This window comes from Brienomyrus brachyistius, chromosome 15, assembly GCF_023856365.1.
Source record: "Brienomyrus brachyistius isolate T26 chromosome 15, BBRACH_0.4, whole genome shotgun sequence".
Lineage (NCBI taxonomy): Eukaryota > Metazoa > Chordata > Actinopteri > Osteoglossiformes > Mormyridae > Brienomyrus > Brienomyrus brachyistius.
Window position 1 is genome coordinate 6,085,840 of NC_064547.1, and position 20,139 is coordinate 6,105,978.

Here is a 20,139-nt window from a genome sequence, read left to right on the forward strand (position 1 = left end):
CACTCTATTCTGGAAATTCATAAAGCTGAACATGCACAGAGACAAGCACTAAATAACTTAAACCTTGAATGGAAACTGCTGCTCAATCTTTGCTTTATATTAGCACGTTTTTCAAAATGTTCCCTTTTTTTAGATATGAACAAATCTTTTCATTAGTTCAGTGTGCAGCCGGTAATGGTTCTGTAAATAACAAAACAGACCTGAGCCCAGACAGCCCTTGAAGACAGTGTTTAGCCACAGGATAAATGCCATAGCAATTAGGCTGAGTTTAAATGCATAAGGCTCCTGTCCGCATTCACTTTAAATGTCAGTTTGTCCCCCAAATAAGCTGTAAGCAACAGCAAGCTAACAAATGCTACAATATGAGTTCACTTCCAGAAGGTGCACAGTGACTGTCAAGTGACCAAGGCAGGACCATTGCCTGATGTTGCATCATCTAGCGTCCTGTGAGTCTGAAGGATAGGAGCAATTAATTCCCATCCCAGAGGATCAGAAAATGAATCGGAAAGTTCTTCAATACGGCACGAAAGGAATTTTGAGGAACGTATTTTCCTGAGATAACTCAATACAAACCCAGACCCTGGGCCGAAGGATGTTTATTCAGCTAAAGCGAGTAATTGCCCAAGTCATTTTTCAAGAGGTGTAAAACTCAAATTTAATTGGATTCCAATGCCAGTCCTGCAAGTACAAGGTCCAGGTCCAATTACCACCTCACTAATGAGAGTCTCGCCCAAAGAAAACTCGACGTCTGGGTAAAATAAATAACAGAATATATGCAAGACACCATTTTTTAATATTGAAAACAACAGATTAAATGCCTACACGTTATTCCACTTGCTCTTACAAACAGGCAAAAAAAAAATATCTAACTATCCCCAGACACAGGGGTGTACATCAAATTATAATTAAAACAATTATATACAGGCAAATGTACACAAAAATTGTATATACAATCTTTTAATATATTAACTATTATTATATAGACGATTTATCTTAAACCTGGCAAAATAATACTGGAAGCTGAGCTGCTTAAGGGAGGAGTGATTAATGGATCAATCAGGTCATGAGGAACAGACATTAAATACATCTAATGAAAATACAAATAGGTAGTATTTCCGTAAAGTTGTTGGATCCCATTTTAGCAACACACACATTCACAGAAATGTTTTAGCGACACATAAACCTTCATGCCAGCCTGTTCGCTGCGAGATGTCGAGGATGAACGTGACGAATGGAGGCAGGATCCCTGTTAGCTCTCTGGCCACAGTTTGACGGCATGGGTTCGTATCGTACAACTTGCCTGCTGTGTTGTGTTACCTGCTGTTAGCGTTATTTCCAAAATAAAGAGAATATTTACAAAAGAAGTCAGTCTGTTAGCTGCCTTTACGTTCCTGCCAAAGAAGTCACAGAGTTTCAGGCTATGACACAGGTAAATGGCATCTGCAGGTGGGGGGGGGGTGACAGGGTAATAACGCAAGACGTTAATTTGGGACGAATGAGGGCATTTATCTCTGCACATGCAGCAGACGTGGAGAGCGGAAAGCCAGATATCCTACGGAAAATGCCGAGGACAAGAGATCCGACCTCGAAAATCTAGTCAAACCCCCCCCGGGTCTCCAAGCATTCTTCTGTCAAGTTGACTTCCCTCAATATTGACTCTTATTACAATAATTATTGCTATCGCTGTGTACTTTTTTAGGAAAGTATCAGAGCAAGGAGAAGGACGGCCAGCAGTGAGGGGGGGCGCGAGCTGCTCTCAGGGAGGGGGCTGGCGGAGCTCGGCAGTCTGGGGGTCCGGGGCGAGTTCTGCTTCAGCCTGCTTGGGGGCAGAGCTTTGAGGTCCTCTAGGGCTCCGTACGCGGCCATGGAGAACTCGGGGTCGCCCGTGGTAAGAAGGTCAAAGACGCAGGACTGGAAGTAGACGTCCTCTACCTGCAGGATCTCCCGGCATTTGGCGGTAGCGAGTGCCACCGTGTAGGACTGGCGAGGTGGCACGGCGGGGCCTGGGGCGGCGGGTGTGGCGCTCCCCCGCAGCCGCGGGTGGGGGCTCTGCCGACTCAGGGTGTGCTCCTTGATGAGCTCGCTCCGCGGGCAGCCGTGCAAGCACAACTGCAGCTCACCGCTCTCCTCTGCATAGTCCAGCATGTCCTCGGGCATGCGGACGGCGAAGGTGAGGTACTGTGCCACCTGCCGCACAATGATGGAAGTGCCGATGTGCCGCGCCTGGATCTGCACGTGGCGCCCGCCCGGCCCAGCCCGCTCCACGATCCACAGGCTGCCCACCTCGCCGCCGTTCCGCGTGCCGTCCAGGAAGGCCACCGGCACGTCCTCGGTGGTGGCCTGGTACACCTTCTGCTCTGTGCAGCCACGAAACGCTTTAAAGATCACGGTGATCTGTCACAGGGAGAGAAGAGAAGTCACAGCTAATCCCAAGGTGACTGTAACAGACATGTCAAAGAAAACCTCCGGCCGTTTCATGCACCTTATCATATCCCAGTAACCCACAATTCAAGTAAATCTGATTTGACTAAAAAAAACTTTACCTGCCATTTATTTTTTATTTTTTCCAGCACAGCAAATGTGCTGCTTATTACTTGCATTAAAAGATATCCTTTATATTTTCTTAAACGTAAGGTTTCTGAAGTTCCGGGCTTCCAATACTGCTTTGTACTTAATCATTTTAATTACCCAGACAGAAATCCTTTCGATAGGCTGCCGCTTAATGATGAGTAACTCATGATCAAAGTGAATCTTAGCCCCGCTTTTGTAGTACTGGCTCTTTTTATACCACCCTCTCTGTCCAACCATCCCCTCATGGTTTTATTGGCTGCTGTAAAAACTATTAGTTATAAGATCAAAATCCAATAAGACTTTTATAGTTACATTTGTGCTCGTAAAGGCTTGAATGTGCCACCTTCACTCTGCTTCCTGTGGCCACCTCAAACAGCATGAATCAGTGTTCAAAGTGCTTAAAATTAATTTGTCATTAAGTGACTTAATTGTTCATTAAACAAACGATCATAATTCCATTAGGCAGTGCATTACTTTGTAAGGACTGGAAAACGAATTCTTCCAGCTTATCAGTACAAACACTCCACCAAACACACAAAATAACGTCTCACAAGAAACTGAAGCTTGAAGGTTAAAAACTAAAGACAGATTTCAACTAACAGCTGAATCACACTTACTCAGATTTAATCACCATTACTTATTTTAGCCTCCTACGGAGACAAGAGCCGACAAATGTCCGCGTGCAGTACCCATTCCCACCACACGGCTGCAGAAGCATGTTTGGCGAAAACAAAGAGCTCAAAGAACTGAAATCACGCCTCCACTGGTCATGCTGGGAAACCGACAACACCCAGCCCGTAAGTCAGCAAGTCAGCTCGATGATTAAGGAATAATTAAGCAGCTGCTTAATGGCACAAAGGTATATCTTGTTCAGGTGTCTTGCTATTAATCTGTAATATATTATTATGTTAAAGGTTAACTTAAAAGACGATTTATTAAAGAACTATGAAGCTGATTATTTATTTATAGAGACTGTTCAACAAAGAAGCAGAGGAATTAAAAATAGATCAGCACCTTTTCTCTTAAGAGCAGAAAATCCCCCGAGGATTGTCAGCTGTTAAGTACTTTTCCATGTTCTTCTCTGCGGTTTTTTTTTACACTCATCCAAACACAACAACACAATAACTTACTGCGTCCACCAGGGGGCGCCTTATAAACATGCTACCTGACTACCATGTGGAAACAATCACTAAGGTAATTAATTTCCAGGTTTTACAAGCTGTTCTCAGTTGTCATTTGGGATTCTTAGGATTCCTTCCCAATTAGAGTATATTCCACTCCAGAGTATACTATTCCCTAATAAAGTAAACACCCACAACTTCTGTGTTTGCTGATAGTCTGAAATTCTCAGTCAAGTTCACATTACAAAGACAAGCATTTATGCTGGCCCAAACATGGACCTATCCACCGAGACACAATACCACTATTCTTTCTTTTAATGTACCATGAACACGTCCATTACATAAAACACACACAAACACATATAAGTCTACCATTACACCATAACCACTGAACACATTTTTCAAATGAAAATCTAGGTCCATAGAACATCCAAACATCCCGAAAACTACAAGCTCCTTCCTACTCAAACCTTTTTCTCGAAATTTAATATGATCTCTCATCATTCAATGCCCTGGGAAACATTTGTGTGCATTAGAAAAAGTGACAAACTTTTCTCCTTCCCATTTGCACTAAAGTAAAGAACAGAAACAGTGCGGCAATGAATCAGTGCTGTGTTCTCCCTTTCAGAAGTTGTAAACGTGCACCGTAGCAACAAAACTGCATGTCGTGAGTCTTGGGTCAACAGAGAGTCTTTCTGTGGAGGCACTGGCTAGGCAGGTAAATGGAAAAACCAGCCTGAACACACTGGTATGTAAATTTAAAGAGACAGGTGCTAAAAAATTAAAGAGTGCAACAAGTCATCCACTGATAAAACATTTTTTTTTTGAGTTAAAGTTTAAAGAGCTAGAAGTTTTACATATATAAAAGATTGGCATTTACCAAGAAGACTAAATGCCAAGTAAACTTATAACCTTCCTTGAATTTATGCATTCCAACCAATGAAAAGAATGACAAATGTTACATCAGTGTTGTGAAAAATATATCCATTTATTCAAGTACATGGCATGAACCAATACATTCCTCCCCCAAAGCTTATGTTGGAGAAAACTTGTTGAGTGCTTTAAGCTTTCTGATGAATGTAACACCATTGCCATCTACCAATCCAGGGCTCGGGGACCAACAGTCGGTGTACGTTTTCATTTTTGCTCCCTCCCAGCTCCCTGCCAGACAGTCCACATTTTTGCTCCCTCCCAGCTCCCTGCCAGACAGTCCACATTTTTGCTCCCTCCCAGCTCCCTGCCAGACGGTCCACATTTTTGCTCCCTCCCAGCTCCCTGCCTGACAGTCCACATTTTTGCTCCCTCCCAGCTCCCTGCCAGACAGTCCACATTTTTGCTCCCTCCCAGCTCCCTGCCAGACAGTCCACATTTTTGCTCCCTCCCAGCTCCCTGCCAGACAGTCCATAGACTGTCTGCGGGTCCCCAAGGACCGAACTGAGACACACTGTACTAATGAGTTAGAAATGTAGTTGTTTTAGTATCATACTCAAAGCAAGCAGCACATGGCTAATGTGGGGTAGCTTCTCAGCGCTGCACAGCACCGTAGGTCCGACCTCGTTAAACCTGATGAGTGTTTTTCAGCCCTAATACAATGGAATTTAAGGCACAGAGAACAGTACGACATTAACCTGCAGCGGAGCCAGCAAAGCTGTATTAATGAGGCTATTGGTCACTGCTAAAGCTAAGCTGCTAACAGGCCTGTGTTTGAGTCCTACGCAGACTCTAAATTAAGACCTTCTGTAGTTTAATTCAGTGGCTGCTAACACCTACTAGATCTACACAAGTCTTTTACATTACAAGTACTTTATATTTCATTGCATTCTTCATGCACACGTATCTGTTCCTGAAGGATTCATTTGCAAATTTAGCAATTATAGCAGAACAACTATGTACAGATGGTACCTTTAATGGTATTTCAGATCCCCATTAAACATCCATCAAATAATCTGTTCTCCATCAGCTTTAACGATGGCAGCTTAGCTGCAATCCTTGAAGCTTCAAGGAAGCGGAAACACCGGCATGTTCCGTAGGTGTCACCAACGACAAGCACTTTTTGGCCATCCTGAGCACCGGTACATTTCTGCGGCTACGTGCTGGATGTATAGCCTTTCAATGGTGTCGGGGAAGACGTCAGACTCGTACCTTGCTCGTGGCAGTGGCACTGGAACCCTGGACCACGGGAACGTTGGTGACCTGCACCGACAAGTAGCGGTTGTCGATCAGGGGCCAAGCTCCCTCCACCTTGCAGGTCTGGAACTCGTCGCGGAACGTCCGCAAGTGCGGGTCCCCGAATAATCCACAGTGGGCGTACTTCTTCTGCAGTGCAGCCGACCCCGAGGCCAGCGCCCGGCCCTCGTAGTCGCAGAGCTCTGATATGGCCGGGTTCGAGGTGCTGGGGGCCTTGGCAGAGGACGTGGGGCCGTCGCTCGAGCAGTTGTGCTGGGAGAAGAGCTCCCTGATGCGGAAGACAGCCGAGTGGTAGACCAGGTCCCCGCGGCAACTGCGCGCCGTGCGGCGGGTGCACAGGGAGTAGGCTCTCAGCGCAGTACAGTAGTCCATGTCGGCCGCCGCCTCCTCCGTAAGACCACTAGAGGGCGACGTAGAGGCCACGTACTCTGCATTGCAGCGCTGAATCCGACACTGCTGGCAACATGCTATGAATCAGATAGAAAGGACCATCAGACACATTACCTCTGTGTAACTGTCATATGACCAGGGTGTCACTGAACATCAGATTTTTTTTTTAAAAGAAATCCAGAAAGATTTAAGAGCCTCTGTGATTATCAAATGCATGAAGAGAAATTGCATACTTTTCACTAAATTAAAAGTTCATAAAGCCGATTAAAATGCAAACCAAAGAACGGGACTTCTGGCTGAGCGCCGCAATGAATTAAAACATAAAACCAGTTTAGCCGGTAACTCAGTTTAGCTAATCTAGCTTCCGTAAACCACACCGGCAGCTACGTCAAAACTCACTGCTGTCTTGTGTTGACGTGCAGCCATGACTTATAGCAGAGACCCAGGAAGGAATAATAGTTTACCTTTAGGTGTCAGACTGGCTTTATGTACGGACACATTTTTCCTTCAGTTTCCAGACTCATTCCCTAAACAGCAGGCGATGGTGATTCGGACAGTTTAGACTAAAAGCAGAAAAAAGTGTAGATGCTATGAGTCCAACAAGGCGTCCATTTTCATAACACTGCCCCATCTTCCTGCAACCAGCTGGTGGGTGAGGCTACACCACACCCCCGACAGGGCTCCGCCCCTCTACCGCTTCCTGTACACCAGCCATTTGTCTCATGGAGCCCCAAAACAAAGTTATCTGTCTTCTGAGGCCTACTTAGTGGCCAGACTGTATTCCCTCACACAGCGTTTGTTGGACTCTCTGGAAGGACGCCAATGGCAGTAGCTTCAGCAGCTATCAAATATGATGAATGGTGCAGTTTTGGAAAAAAGTGGTATATTTCTGCTCAGAAATCCCAAGTCCCGGGCGACTCTAACATCTCGTACGGCTGTTGACCTACACCAAACTGCAATACAACACGCTTTATGTGCTGTTTTCTCACTTCAAGACATATAGGACTCATATTTTTAAAATATCATGTAAAGTAGCTATACAGAAATATTACAGGCACGCTCGTTAGTATTATATTTTCAGTTGCTTTAACTTCTTGTTTACACAATTAAGATATTTTAAAAATATCAATTATCTAACTGAAAGGGTAACTTTAGGTAACGTTCTGGTAACTGGAATTAGGGTTAGATGATGATTAAATTCTAAATGTGCACAAACAGTGGAAGCTGGAGTTTTGATTGTAAGTGTGATAATCACTAAGACCTATTACACACCAGAATTATATAACACTTGCTCAGCACACTTTCAGCATGTCACAGACGCAATTCAATTTTTAGTATATGAATCAAAGCAGACAATCGTGTCTGACAAAGTAATCCGGCACCTGCCTTTGTTTTATGTTTGCAAAGGATTCTGGGAGCGTTTGATTTCAGATTTAAGTGACCTGAATTTTCTCATTATACTGTTTGACATGAAGTCTCATGAGTGAATACAGCCCCTGACATTTAGAAGACCTTTAAAAATCATAGCACGATGACTGTAACACATTCCGCTTTGAAGCTACGCAGATGAAAACGTGGACCGTGGCACAGTGTAAACAACGAAGCTGGGATCTTGTGTTTTTGCACCGCGTGAGGAAAATCAACAGAATCAACAAAGGCGACCCTGTAAAGCTGCCTCTTTGCAGACCACATTGCCTCTTGTTGCTCAGGAGTTGGCCTGAATGTCACTTACACTAATACCAGATGCAAAAATAATTACTGAACAAGAACACGAGCTATGAGCTAACGACTGTAGTACACTTATGACGGTGATAATTTTTTCCATATTAAAAACCGTATTAACTCCCTTAGAGTTAAATGTCCCTATGATTAGAAATCAGGCCCCAAGCTCCCAAATAAGTATTGAAAGTAGTATCTGTCAACACGGTTTAATAGAATCTTGAAATCCATCAAAAATCTAGAGGGATGTTCTTCAAACAACATTCTTCTAAACTTTCTCTTTAATTCCAGCTTTTAAAAGGGTTAAAACGTACAGGACATCGTTTGTATCATACGGTTTTGGACATTAAGTTGTGAAATGCACTGTGCCTTTAACTTTATATTTATGAATAATTCAGGTAAAGGACAAAAGATGTGGATTGCTTTCTATTAATGCAATACTAATAATAGCGATGATCACGATACTAATGCTAGAATGAAGTTTAATCTTCGAACACTTATTAATGTTTACAAAGTTTTCATATTAAAAACTTACAAAATATATTAAACATATTTTAATATTTTGGGTTCCATAAAAAATCATGTCTGTATTTACCAACAGTCGTTATTCAAAAACTCATTAATAAACATATTTCGAAACAGTTATCAAATTAAATATACCTTTTAATGAACGACGTGCAAATTGGGGAAAACTTTTTGATTTGTCATTAATTCACGTGCATTACAAGCCTTCATGCTGTTTTATCTGCACTTTCCAGAAGTAGTGCAGTTCAAATAAATACTTGATCCAGGTTATAAAGTTAGTGGAGATGTGGATCACAGTTTTTATTTGACTTCAGACCGCAATTATACTCAGATAAATAAAATAAAACGAACACACGGGCTTTACACAGAGTTGGCTGGCGCTACAAATCAGGACCACCATTAAAACTTACAAGTGAAGTGGAAAATAACGCTTTCCTGTCGGTTGGTTGGTGAAGGCCTGTTAGTAGCTACTTATAGATTGTTTTGATAAAAACATTAAGGAAAAAAATACGTATGCAGCTTAGAACGGTTATTTTCAGACGTCTGTATATCATTATTTGGTTGTGTGTTTTAACTGAAGGAAGCAACATAATATTCGCCGACACTGAACCACAAGAGCGCATATTACTCGCAGTCATCTATGCAAGTCCCTATTCCCAAAGTTACAGTCCGTGTCCAGAAAAAGGGAAATAAGTCTCATTTACTTCTCTGCTTTTAAAAACCACTTTTCGAATACGAAAAACATACTCATAAAATACATAACAAATATCTCATTAACAAACACAACATACAAACTTCTATATCAGCTAAAGACATCAAATTTGTCGATAAAAATAAGTCAGATTATCTGCAAACGATGCCGATCTTCAGCTACAGTACTATTAATACATTATTCACATTTTTAAAATAATTACCAATTACAATACGCAGAGATACGCTGCATTAAATGCACATTATTTAAAGATGTGAAGATTTCGCACTTTTATCTGAATGCATTCCAAGCAAACAATTCTCCCCAAAGTGTGCAGTTCACTGTTTACTGTTAGGGTGGGAAAAAACAAAACTATACTTGCAATGCAAATATTGCGAAGAGTATCGTAAGTTGCCGTACCTGGTTTGAGGAGCAGTGAAAAAAACACCATGGTAAGAGAAAGACAGTCCCAAAGCCGCCGCTTAGCCAGGTTTTGAGGTCCGCTTTTCCCCATGCCAATCCATTCAGTTAGAATGGGGTTCGCTGACTGCCGCTGCACGGCGATGGAGCTGCAGGAAATTAAAGACAAATTCACATCCTTTACTCAATGCTGTCACCCTAAAGCGGCCCAGACCACGGCGGGGATCGGGGGAGGCGGGGCCTTGGCTTAGGGCGGGGCGAGGCTAAAATAAGACCCAGCCATTCGCTAGCTCGCTAATGTATGCGAAGATGGCTACCGTCAATCATGAGCAGCAAGGCGAATAGGGAGTCTCTGAACAGCCAGGGGGAGTTGCAAGAGGGAACTGGAGAGCTACAACTTATGTTTGAATAAGGCCGTCTATGGATTGCAAGTCAGCAGTCTTTAAAGTTCATTTTGTTAAACGGTTTAGTGTAAACTTGCCTAGTACCTGTTTGAAATACATTTTGACAAGCACTCCTACACTCTGCCTTGGCCAAAACCTCTTGCATATTACTGAAATGTGTCTGTCTTCCAGTGACTGGTTTTTGCATTTGCATCAGCATCGAATTCTAGGTATCTCTTTGGAAAAGTACTTTTCAAAACCTGTCGCAAATGGACCGCTACAAGGACCAAAGTACAGGTTTATCTGGGCAGCTGCTACTAATGGCTCCTGATAAACAAAGTCACTTCTTTGACTGTGCCTTTTGGAGACAGTGGTGGAGGTTGTGACTGCTCAGACACTACCACAAACTCAGAGGACGAGGTTCCTTTTCATTACTTAAATATCTAAATGTGTGATGTTAACATCATGACCTAGTGTTCTATAATAGAATAAAATGTGCATAGGATGACAAAAATGAAGTGTCTTCGTTTTTTTGTATTTGGTCAATAACTAAAAAAATTTCAACAAACTTAAGCATAAATAAATACCAGGGATATTCATTGTCTTCTTTAGGCCCCCACACATTTGTCTCTTTCAGAAGAACTATGCAGAACATTTTTTAGATGGGTGGGTGGGTGTGAGATTTCATGACAACATAAACGTGATATCAGTCCCACTATTTGATTCCTTTAAGATTTATGGTTTGAAATTCAAGGGGGAGGGGATTCTTTGTTTATTTTCCCAACACACAGGAGAACAGTTTCTCCCAAGCAGACATTCCTGGTTATTTCTCTTTGACATCATAACCTATTTTCCCCCTGCAGCATGCAGGATGAGCCCTGTGGCTCTGAAACAACAGAATGCAAGTCACACAAACAAAACATTCAGTTCAGTCAACAATAACACAAGCAAAACATTATGAGGAGTCAATAGTCATGCAAACAAAACGTTCAGTTCAGTCAAAAATAACACAAACAAAACATTGTGAGGAGTCAACAGTCACACAAACAAAACGTTCAGTGCAGTCAACAATAACACAAGCAAAACATTATGAGGAGTCAATAGTCATGCAAACAAAACGTTCAGTTCAGTCAAAAATAACACAAACAAAACATTGTGAGGAGTCAACAGTCACACAAACAAAACGTTCAGTGCAGTCAACAATAACACAAGCAAAACATTATGAGGAGTCAATAGTCATGCAAACAAAACGTTCAGTTCAGTCAAAAATAACACAAACAAAACATTGTGAGGAGTCAACAGTCATGCAAACAAAACGTTCAGTTCAGTCAACAATAACACAAACAAAACATTGTGAGGAGCCAACAGTCACGCAAACAAAACGTTCAGTTCAGTCAACAATCACACAAACGAAATTTGCAGTTCAGTGAACAATCACACAAACTGAATTTGCAGTTCAGTCAACAATCACACAAATGAAATTTGCAGTTCAGTCAACAATAATACAGGCAAAATGTTCAGTGCAGTCAACATTCAACTGATCACAATTCAGCAACCACTCTGCACACATGCAGTCTTCTTTAGGACCATTACTGTTTGATCCAGGCCCGCATTTATCCTCACACAAGCTCTACCTGGTACTTCAGGGCAGTGAGTAAGAGCAGGACATGAAGACAGTTCAATTCTACTGGAACTATTCGATTATTCTTTTAAAGTTAGAGTCATTACTCATACAATAATTGAAGAGCAAATTTCCAAAACTCAGTTCATGGGACACTTCTGTGCACTCAGTGAGTTTTGGAAATTTAACGAAAGATTTTTGTTGGATTACTTGAGTTTTGCTTTTTGCTTTCCAATATTGTAACATATGATGAGGAAGCCTGACTTTATGTCATTGGCAGTCTCACCTGAAACACAACAAAAGATGGACTGAGTGAATTTCAGAAATTTGCTCTTCAATTTGGTAGGTGTCTCTTATAAGGGATTAAGTTTTAGTTATTTACAAGTTACCTGTTGTATCTTTTGTTATGTTGACAGGTCAGGGACATAACACTATGCTATAGATTTTAGCTTCTCTGCCACTCAACTCACCTGCCACAAAGCTGATATTGGTCATTCATTCCAAGTACTACCTAAAGAGATAAAAACGGTTAAATGATAGAAAGCTGTATTTCCTCAGTGGCACAAATAGTTTCCCAATGGCTGTATTCTAGTATATTCTCGATCTTGAATAACTAAAGATATTTTTGTACCGGGTCCTTTGAACATAGATCAAAATAAATCTGGTTATATTCAACTGATAGATACATTTTGGAAATTATAAGCGAGGACAGATATTATAGTAGTAACAGACTTCATATAAACATCTAGAGGAATCACAATGGGAGACATTGATGCTTGTAAACATTGTTCAAGCGTGGCATACTGAAGCACTAAGTTAATAGGTCCAGGTGGACAAGAAGAATTCTTAGCATGAAAGTATACCCCTATGTGCCCTATGTGGTGTTTGTTGAGGCTGAGCGCTGGAGAATGATCCCTTTATTCCCCCCCCCCCCCCCACCTTCTTAGGAGCATATTACATTGCAAGCCCCCGCATACACATATACTCTTTGCTTAAAACAAGGGGGCTTGTGCAAATTGCTGGGATGCATCAGGTAAAAAAAAAAATCAGAAACCAGTAGATTTCTAGTGACACAGGATGGCTTGTTCTAACACAATAGAAAAATGAGGTCAGCCGGGTAAAATTAGCCGTCAGATTCACAGCAGGGTCTGAATGCCAGGCCAGTGAGAAGGAACCACCGACCTCTGAGCCGGTCAGACGAGACAAAGCGGGAAGCGGGGAAGGGTGTGAGGCCGGCGAGAGAGGCGAGGGTTGCAGGAACGGCATAGGACAAGGGGGGAAAAGAGAGAGGCGCAGGGGATGAGGGAAAGTGTGACGATGAGTGGCAAGGAAAACAAGATAAGTCCAAAGCGAGAATGAGGGGATCAGCGGAGGGACGTGAGTTAAGAGCAGGAAAGCAGCTAGACAGTGCCAGACAATAAGCGAAAGAAGGAGGCAGCGACAGGGAAGCCGCTGCAGTGTGAGTTAGCAGGAGTGGAAGAAAGAGGGAGAGAGAGGACAGGATTGGGTTTCTCCTGACTACATCTGGCCAGGTCCACATGTTCCTCATTAAAATCCCAACACTGCGAATACAGCCCCACACTGCACAGCCTGTTTTGTTATTAGGTTCATCACACCATGGCCAGCTCTGCCCCTGAAAACAGGTCGCCGTCGTCAATTAACCAGGAAGGCCCTCACCTTCCATAAAAATGCGGGAAAACAATCGCCTTTCCTTTGGGGGCGGGGGCTCCAATTTAATATCCTGATAGGACATAAAAGCGGCTTGAGATCCAGAGGGAGGTTCTGAACGCAACTTGATACAAACAAAGAGTTGCCTGTGTGGAAAAAAAAACATCTTGAATGTTTTTTTATTTTTTTGTTTTGGCTTGCAGTTTATTTCAAGGAAACCTGAGTCCTCCGCTTCATCTGTAGTACTGTTTGTAAATATGAGCGCTGCGTTACTTATTTAGGTGCCTGAAATCAAGGCACTTCACTTACAAAGTGTGTCCATGCTGACCTCACGGGGCGCAGACTGCTCAGCTCACCTTTTGCTGGGTCACAGCTAGCTGTTATCTCTTGCAGGAGATAAGGGGCCTTAAGGTGTGAGAGGCTGAGAAGCCCCACTGATAGCATCTCTCCTCAAGGATCCTGCTGACAAGCTCTGATTGGTGCCTGACGATGCACAGAGGGGGTGGGCTGCCCCCCCGACATGCACATGTGCCTCTGTGTAGGACATGTGCTTCATTGTTGGACTCTTGATGTAGGTGGGCAGTATTAAAAGCTCTTCCCCTACACCAACTTGTGACATTGACTGCAGCTCTCAATGTGGTGGTCTGTGAGCGGTCTAACAGAGGTCAGGGGTCATGGGAAGGTTGACTGAGTAGTGCTTGAATGTGGATACAACATGTGAAGAGTTTATGTGGGGAAAAGAAGAACGTGCAACAAAAATCACAAGAACAAAGGATAGAAAGTGGGAGGCTAACTCTGACCAAAACGCTAATAGGCTAACTTATTGATTATTGATAATTCTTTGTTTTGTTTGTCAGTGCTCATGTGTACCTGTCCCACAATGCACCATTCTGCATTCTCCTTACTGATCTTCATTAGCAGCCAGGATGTTGACAACATCAGAGAAAGGTAACCTAAGCTTTGAGGTCAAGGGTCCCATTTTGTACAGATAAAGGGAGATGGGTAAAGCAAAGGAGACAGTGTGGATGAAGGAGACCATTAGCGCCATCCGGGATTGGGATTGGGATTTATTTTTTATCTTTTAGTGTGCTCCGAAGTGCTATATGAATATTGAATCTTTTCAAATGTTTTATTATCTGGTTAAATCTCTGTATTTATTTACACTTTCTCCAAATATTTGAGAAAACTATTAATATGACTGTAGGTAATATTTATCACACATGAAAGCACCTAGTAATAAAATAAACCAGTTTGGACAAAAGAACGAGATAGGTTAATACAATTCGATGTAGGAACAATTATTTTTCTGGGGATGGTCAGCATACAAAGAGTGACAGAAGTATTGCCCCCCCCCCCCCCCATCTTCTCGTCGCTGTAGACCTGAATGGGAATGATGATTTCAGCGGGTCTATGCTGGTGTTGTTGTTCTTATTGGTCTGTTTAAGTTATCATAATAACCTGGGCTGCTTGCTGCATGTTGGAATTCCCCTTCGCATGCGTGTTGTGTGTGAGTTTGCGTCCTGCAATGGACTCACATCCCATCTCGGGTCTCCTTCCGAATTGTGCCATATGGGAGAAACTCCAGGATTGCTGGGACCCTGTACTGGGGAAGATTGAAGGAAGGTTTTCTTTTTAAAAGCAGCGATTCACCCAATTCCCATCTCAGTAATCTACAGGCCTGTATTGTTTATGCGGACTGCACAGTACCAACTGTAAGGTCTTCTGCTTGTTTTGATTATGGATGCTACAAACCAAAAACTGAAAATTAAATAAAATGATGAAATGGACCATATATGAAAAGATTCTTTATTTGCCATTTGTGCGAGGATGAGTATAGAATTTGGTGATCAGTGGTCATTGTTGACGCACCACAGGGCACAACAACAGAATGTGTTCTCTGTATTTAACCCATATGTGACATCGTGACATAGCAGGGGGCAGCTAATTCAGCGCCCGGGGAACAGTGCTTGGGGGTGGTACCTGCAATTACAAGTGTGCTTCCCTAACCATTAAGCCACCACATGCCCATAAATATTGCGACATCATAATGCTTCTTGTCGCATATCCCATAATGCTCTCCTTTGAATCAGAGTGAAGGCTAGGGTTCAAGCACAGGGTCAGGCCCTTTATCTAGGGCTCCTGGAGCATTTCAGCGGGGTTAAGGGTCTGTCTTAGGGGCCGAACAGACATGTGACTATTCTGGCAAGCATAGGATTCGAACCGGAAACCTAAATGTTAATAATTCAGTTAAGTTTTTCAACACTCAAACATTGTGTGAAAAAGTCACACACCCTCAAACTCAATAACTGGTTACATCTGCTTTGGCACTGATGGCTGCAACCAAATACAGGTTAGGAATTTGGGCCTGTGTCCAGGAGGTCACTGGCTCAAATCCCATGGCAAGCAGAGTAGCCATATCACAGTTGGACATGGGCCTAAATCCCCAAAAACTGCTCCAAGGGAACTGAATAAATATCTGACCTCTGACTTTAACCCCAAGCTTCCCTCTTGTCTATACGATGAGATGTGTGAAGACTGAAATTTTATTGTACTTGAACCTGTGCAATGACAATGAAATAAAGGAATTCTATTCTATTCTATTCTATTCTATTCTATTCTATTCTATTCTAGTAGCTTTGCTTTGGAACTTTGGCACTCTTCATGCAGGGCTGTTTTAGCTCAGGGACATTTGTGGGCTTGCACATTTCAGATGGGATTATGCCTGGACAATGATTAGGCCATTTTCTCTTATTTTCTTTGATTCGGTCATACTGGTGTGTTTCAGATCAATGCCCGCTGCATGATTCAGTTGCATTTCAGTTTGAGCTCGACACACAAATGATCAAATTCTCTGGTGCACGGTGGAAATCATGGTTCCTCTGATGACGTAAAGTTATCCAGTGCTGGCAAAACATCCGCAACCCAAGACACTACCATCACCACCGCCTCCAGACTATTGGTATGAAGTTCTCACTGTGGAATGTAGTGCTGTGTTTTTGCCAGACAGAATGGGCCCATGTCAGCCAACAATTTTCCCTCGTGACTCATAGAACATTGATTGAGGAATGTTGAGGATCATATGTGCTTTTTCGCCCAGCATTATCGCTGTCTTCTGTAAGCAGTTGTTTCTCTCTTGCACACTGTCCTTCTGGTTCCAGGGCCACGATCTTTGACCTCTACAGGGGTCAGTGAGCCTGGCAGAAGCCTGTTTGTTGTTCTACAATTCTTTGCATCTTACTGGATGATTTTTGTGCCTGTCCATTGGACAGATTTTGGAAGAAAGTCTCCCCTTCGAAGATCTGATATCATTCCAAACTTTCCCCATTTGGACAATAAAGCTTTGAATATGGTTCGTTGACACCTTGGTCTTTCAGAAAATATTTCAAATCTGTTTCCAGTACAATGTGTCTCTATTTTATGGAGATCTTCGGTAAAGGTCAGTGTTAGCCAGAATCATGCTGGATGGAGCTGATCCTGACTTTTTCAAACAATTTACTCTATATATTTATTTAGGTTATTAAGAGATGAGACAATGTGACACGCCTGAAGGCTGATTACCCGGCACACAGAACAAATGAAATAAACTCAGACTTTAGCGCCTTTCACTGCATCTCGATCTCCTCTGTGCAACAGATCTGACCAAATGGGAAAATCTAGACACAAATAGGAATTTAAAATAACATGGAAATTGCCAATAGACAAAAAATAAATAATCAAGATCAGGTGTATATCTAGGTTCCAGCTACATCAGTTAATATTGCATGCCCTAATCTTAACAGAGGAAATATTATCTTTGAGAGTCTGAAGGGATTATAATGGCTTTTGTTCGAAAAAGTTCAACAGATCAGAAAGGAATTTGATGATATCGAAGATTCCGAGCAGTACTACAATATTTTACATTTGACACTAAGTTACACATATTCTGCAAATTCGACTTTTCTGTGAAAGACATCACTTATCATTACAGCTGCCTAGTGGCTGTTGCACATGTGTTCTAATTAGATTCCTGCATAGTACAGAAAGGTGAAAAGGGGCTGAATTCCATCAAATAACTACCCATGTTTTCCCCACTACACTTCTGCCTTATAATCCGATACGATAGACTTTACACTGAGTTACTGCTTTTTCCCCATTACTATTTAAACGGCATAGTAAAAGTGAATCAATTCTATGGTGCATATTTATGTTCCCTAATTATCTGAAAAAGCTATACTTAAAAATGTGGAAGGTAAGCCCCCCAATCCCCCGGCCTCTCCACCCACCTCTTCTCATAGGCCGAGAGTGATCTAAAGCCACCACCCCTCCCCCACATCCACCCCCACCCCAGAGAGCAGCAGATCCGGGGGAGACAGACGGCCAACAAATTGTTTCATAATGACTCCTGACAACAGCCTCCATCATCTTCTCTAGAGTTCAGAGAGCGCTCTCCTTACATCCTTCATTAGACACTGAAGAAGATAATGCCAATCGCACCCTGGAAAGCCGTTGTTGCCCTTAACAAGCATATGGCTTTTTATGGCTCTGGAGCAGATCTTGCTCAGTGCTGCTACTGGTTAAAAATTCCTTTCTGCACTTAATTAAAACTTGGATATTTATTAATCTCATAAAAGAGCAGAAAGAAAGCAAATGTAAGGGAACCATCCCCTTCCTGACCGATGTGTCACATGTGAGCGACCGAGACAGGCGTTGCTGCGTCTCCCCCGGGTTTCCTGAAGGCATCGCTGAGCCTCAGAGCTCACTGATGCACAAGGTCGGCGGCCATCTTGGTCTCATTAAAGCTCGCGATGATGCTCATGTGCGTCCAATCCAGAGCTGGGCCGATGGCGCACATACAAACATGCATAATGGGGCCCTTCTGCTTGTCCCTGTTCACTCCGCAGCAATTGGCTAAAGCTGCTACATCACACTTTTATGTGATCTTGGGTGAGAATGAGGGAAACAAAACAAGGTAAAGTCCTGACTTGGTTTCAACGTCGTGGCACATTGAGTCTAATGCCAGGAATAGACTTAGAGAGACGAGCACATGAGACTTGGGTGTAAATTTAGCATTAGGGACAACATTCCCCAAGGTTTGTTTTGGGAGGTATCTGAGGAATGTACCATTTGGCACAATGAGGGGAAAATCAGGAGTGATCTGTACACCAGCACGCCGATCAAGATGGCAGCGCAAGGTCATTTACCGATCGGCTCTAAATTCTCACGAAAAGCCAGACGAGGAAGCAGAGGAAACCCAGGATAGATTTCAATCCCTCACGTCTTGGACGCTTAACATTTTTCTCAAACAGGTCAGCGACAGAGTGAATAATCAAACATCAAAACGTTTTTGTAACTCGCATAAATATTCGCCGGTGCAATATGGAACGCCAGCGTGCTGCTGTCTTACTGTACAGATTCAATCAGAAATGATATATACACGTTCCTTAAGGTTCACCATAGCCAGGACCACATAGATGAACATGCTGCTGAAGATGGGGGAAAAAAGATGACGAATGTAAGAAAGCCGAGCTCGGATCTGGCCAATTCACAGTCACGGAAAGCTGATATCTTATCTGGCCCTGACTTCATAAACAGATGGAAAGTAACCCCTAAATGTCTCCGTCACCTTGGCCAAGGATCCGCCTTGCCGTCACAAGCCGTTAAATTCAGCCCGGTATCTTGTTACCGTGTGATTGACTCGCCGGCGAAATCCAGGGGTAGGAGGTTTAAAGAAAAGGTTAATTAAACTTACCTTGTAGGTTTGTGTGGCGTTTGGAGTACAGATGGGTGCGCTAGAGTCCAACAGGGAACCAGCACTGGTTGTGACCTGCTCCCGGACTGTGTGGGTTGCCAGCTAGGCACTATATGCAGGGACACGGCGGTGAATAGCGGCACATGACAGCAGTTGTCTTTTTAAAGAATCGGCACTTTGATTAGGCAGGTCGTGCGGGGCAGTGGGGCTGTCTAATGCCTGGAAACCTGCAGAGGAGAATAAAAAACACACACACACACACACACACACAACAAAAAAAAAAAACCTGCTGGACACACCTTTATTTATACACGCAGACACGCAAGGACATTTACATAAAGCCCGATGCTCTCTGTCACGCACGCACGAGGCATGTGAGCGTACACGCGGGGCCCAAATGGGGTTGTCACCATGTGTCACGCCTGGAGCGTGTCCAGGCACTCTGACACTGTGTTAACTCTGTGTGTGTGTGTGTGTGTGTGCTGTTATGAGGAGGGGAATGAAATCTGCTTGATGTGATTGTTGTGGCCTTCAATTCCTCACAAACGAGGAACTGCAGCCCCTGACATGCTAAAAATGTTACGGCACCTCTGGTGTCATCTACAGCTCTGCATCGTCCGCATTAATAATCTGCTCCTGTGCCTACAGCCAAGTAACAGTCAAAAAAGAGCTTGTGACACAGACAGCAGGCGGAGTCTGAGCTCTCGTTTGGGCACTGGATGTGGCTTGGTTTGCAGTGAAGCTGTTTCATTTAAAACTTAAACAAAATGGATCTCTTATGTGATTTTTTGGCAAGTGTCACTCGTGCTTATAAATCAAAGGGGGGGGGGGGGTCAAGAAGGCCCCCAAGTCTGGAGTAAATAATTGACTCACACATGGAGAAGCACGCCCTAATTGTGCCTTTATTGCTTTCATATGGTAAAAATGTATTAATCTAAATATAAGCGGCACATATCTAGATTAGAACCTCATGAATAGATTTTCCCTTGAAAGATTTTTTGATCGTTAGAACATCACATGGGGCATGAAATTTTTCACCGATAATTAAGCACTGTGCCGGAGAACATCCGCTGAAAATAAGCATGGAGCCGCAGCCACGGACGGTGCGATGGGAT

The 20,139-nt window shown here is 43.0% G+C and overlaps 1 protein-coding gene across 2 annotated transcripts; it reads right to left on the minus strand.

Moving 5' to 3' along the window:
* Positions 1–774: 774 nt before the first annotated feature.
* Positions 775–19,273, minus strand: rgmd (RGM domain family, member D). Of its 2 annotated transcripts, none has more exons than XM_048976964.1 (5): positions 19,025–19,273; positions 12,099–12,135; positions 9,625–9,773; positions 5,835–6,346; positions 775–2,394 (listed from the first exon to the last, which is right to left on the minus strand). In XM_048976964.1, exons 2-5 carry the CDS (start codon positions 12,125–12,127, stop codon positions 1,696–1,698), a joined length of 1,389 nt encoding a protein of 462 aa, XP_048832921.1. In that variant the 5' UTR covers positions 12,128–12,135; positions 19,025–19,273; the 3' UTR covers positions 775–1,695. The 2 variants fall into 2 exon arrangements, with proteins under 2 accessions (XP_048832921.1, XP_048832920.1); XM_048976963.1 differs by having other exon boundaries at positions 12,099–12,139.
* Between the last annotated feature and the right edge of the window lie 866 nt (positions 19,274–20,139).